Raw genomic sequence first — 3,058 nt, 5'->3', positions numbered from 1 at the left:
CCAAACCCCAGCTCTTAACAATTCCAGGCTGCCGCCTACAGGTGGCCTCCGTCCTCTGAAAGAGTCAAGTCGCCCTCATTCTGTAAAAAGTTTTTTTATTGATTTCAGAGAAGAAAGGAGAGGGAAACATCAATAATGAGAATCATCCACCAATTGGCCACCTCCCACATTCCTCCCACTGGGGATCAAGCCCACAACCCGGGCATGTGCCCTGACCGGCAATCGAACTGTGACCCTCGGTTCATAAGTTGACGCTCAACCACTGAGCCACACCGGTTTTTGCTGCATCCGCCCATTCATCCCGATTGTTTAAGGCACTTCCAAGGAAGGCACAGGCGTCAGCTCAGCTTGCAAATCGTTTAACTAGAGTTCAGCATTCCCAAGTTTTTCCTTTTGCGGGAAAATTCAGATGTGAAATGTTTGACGTGCAGTAAAGCACGCACATGCCTTCGCCACAGAACCGTCTGTGCACACAGGGGAACGGGCACATTTCCTCAGGCTGTAAAACCGTGAATTTCCTGCGCACTCGGCCTCCTGTCCAGGCTGCAGGATTCGCCCTTGAGCAGCTGTGGCCGCCTTGCCCCGTCCATGAAGCCGGCGGATGCGCTGACGACCACCTCTGGACATTAAGGGTTTCCTCCCTTCTCCCAGCAGGTTCCTCAGATTCATTCCCCAGGATGTTTACTGGGTCACAGGCCAGGGCTTAAGGCTCTTAAGAAAAAATCTTTATTGTTGAGTTTTACATAGGTTGCTTACGGCTCTTTAGCAGGCACCTGGAAGCTTTCATTTTCATCTCAGCCTACCATCCTACCTCTCCCCCACCCAGCTGTTTTGTCTGTACAACATTCCCTTTTATTGTTAAGACAGGAGAGGAGAGGGCGCTCAATCCTTAGTCATGATGTTTTACAGGATTTACAGGATGTTGGGGGGAGGGTGGGGGTGGCTCTGACGTCTCCCCCTTCACCAATTTCTTTTCTAAATTGCTTGCTCTATTTTCATAAGTATCTTGTCCTGGAAAAACCTTTCCAGCAGCCGCAATAAAAAATAGAGCATGTTTAACAGAAAACTAAAAATACTGAACACTTGTCTCTTACAAAAGATAACCTAGATCAGGGGTCGGCAAACTCATTAGTCAACAGAGCCAAATATCAACAGTACAACAATTGAAATTTCTTTTGAGAGCCAAATTTTTTAAACTTAAACTACATAGGTAGGTACATTGTTATTACCTTAATTAGGGTGCTCCTAAGCTGGCCTTTGCTAAAAACGTCCTCCTATATGTCCAAACCATCTCAACATACCTTTCTCAATCCTTGACACTACATCTTCTTCCACTCCACAACGTTCCCTAAAATTAACTTAATAAACTTTAAAGTTTTAAGTCAACTTCGCACTGTACGTGCGTGCCCACACATGGTATTTTGTGGAAGAGCCACACTCAAGGGGCCAAAGAGCCTCATGTGGCTCACGAGCCGCAGTTTGCCAACTACTGCCCTAGACAAAGTCAAAAGGAAAAGCCCGGAAGAAATGTTTGGAATATGTGTGGCTTCAGATCTGTAATAAATAAAGAGCCACTACAAATAAACAAGAAATAATGAACGGCCTAGAAAGAAAACGGGCAAAGGTTTGAACCTGCTAAAAAAAAAAAAAAAAAAAAAAAAAGAAATAATGAACGGCCTAGAAAGAAAATGGTCAAAAGGTTTGAACCTGCCCAGAAGAGGAAACTGCCAGTGGTCCTACAGAGATGCTTGACCTCGTGGGCAACCAGGCACAAGGTAAACAGCAAAACCACATGGTAGCGAAGCCACGAGGAAACCAGGGGGCTCTATGCGCTGGAGGCTAAGTCAGCACAGCTACAGAGAACAACTTGGCCAACTCGTCAACGAGCCCTTAGATATGCTTCCCTTCAGCCCAGGGACTCACTCCAGGCTCGTCCTGCAGACACGCGGCCTGGCACGTGCAGCTATTCCTTCCCGCGCCACGAGGGGCGATATGGGCGTCTGAGTGGAATGGGACACGCTCTCTAGCGGGAGTGCATGAGCTGTGACAGAGTGAGGAAGCGCCTTGTCGACCCTGCTGGCTCTCTACCGTGCACCACAAGGCAAGTTAGAAACTACGCACGGTAGGATTCTACCCAAGAAAAATCAAAGATGCTTTTATTTTCACACGGACAGTACGTTTTCTAATAGTGGCACCTGGGACATAATGGCACCCTTCACCCCAACCGCAGTGGCAGCCAGCTCTGGAGAGGATCGATGATGGCCACGGGTTTTGGTATCTTCATGCACGGGTTTTGGTTAGTCCCATGACTAACAGTGACAACAGTCCCTTATTACTTGTAGGATTAAGGTTTCGAAAAACATTACCTAGGCGTGTGGGGGAAGGAAAAGTCCCCCTTTCCCCGCTCCTGTTCCCTCGCCTGTAAAATGGGTAAGTCTAGCATCCTTCACCGGGTGGGCGTGAGGCTCTGCCTGAGAGCCACCCCCACTGTGACAGCCCGTCATCAAGACCCGCCCTCACCGCCTGGGCCAGAGCAGGGGGCCCCCCAAAGCCAGACACCCAGGTGTGGACCTCCCCTCCCCGCCAGCCTGCCAGCGCGTCTCCTCTCAGACCCTCCTCATGGGAAAGGGTGGCCCATTTTGTCCCCAAGGGACAGGCCCTCTGCTACATCCGGGGTTCCCACCAGGGTTGGAGGACATGAAGGTTCTGGAACCTATACCCCTGTGAGCGAGAGGGGGACAGACGGAGAAGCTGCCCACAGCAGGGGAGTAACACACGAGGCCCAGGTGTTGGTCCGAAGGTGCTTTATTGAGGGATGAGGCTCCGCATCCAGCATCAGCTACAACCTGGGGACAGAGGAGGGGGCTGAGGGTGGACGAGGGCAGTGGGGGCCCCATGTTCACACCCACTTGACACCCCCCTCCGGTTTGGCTCTTCTGCATCTGGTGCAGTTACCGGGTTTGGGACAGGCCTGGGGACCTGCGGACGCCACGGGAAGGAGAGGGGGTGTCACTCACTGGATCTCCCGGAACGCCCGCTTCTCCACGAGCTTCACTTT

The 3,058-nt window shown here is 50.9% G+C and overlaps 1 protein-coding gene across 1 annotated transcript in view; it reads right to left on the bottom strand.

Annotated features, from left to right (window-relative positions):
* Window positions 1-3,013: 3,013 nt before the first annotated feature.
* GLTSCR2 (glioma tumor suppressor candidate region gene 2) overlaps window positions 3,014-3,058 on the bottom strand; it is a 15,069-nt gene continuing 15,024 nt past the window's right edge. Inside the window, exon 9 of the mRNA XM_015569317.1 lies at window positions 3,014-3,058. This exon is cut by the window's right edge and continues 15 nt beyond it. Within this exon, the coding sequence (XP_015424803.1) occupies window positions 3,014-3,058 (45 nt within the window).

This window comes from Myotis davidii, unplaced genomic scaffold (genome assembly GCF_000327345.1).
Source record: "Myotis davidii unplaced genomic scaffold, ASM32734v1 scaffold566, whole genome shotgun sequence".
In the NCBI taxonomy this organism is placed as follows: Eukaryota; Metazoa; Chordata; class Mammalia; order Chiroptera; family Vespertilionidae; genus Myotis; species Myotis davidii.
Note: the sequence above shows the minus strand (reverse complement) of the source record. Positions and strands in the feature narration are given on the sequence as shown.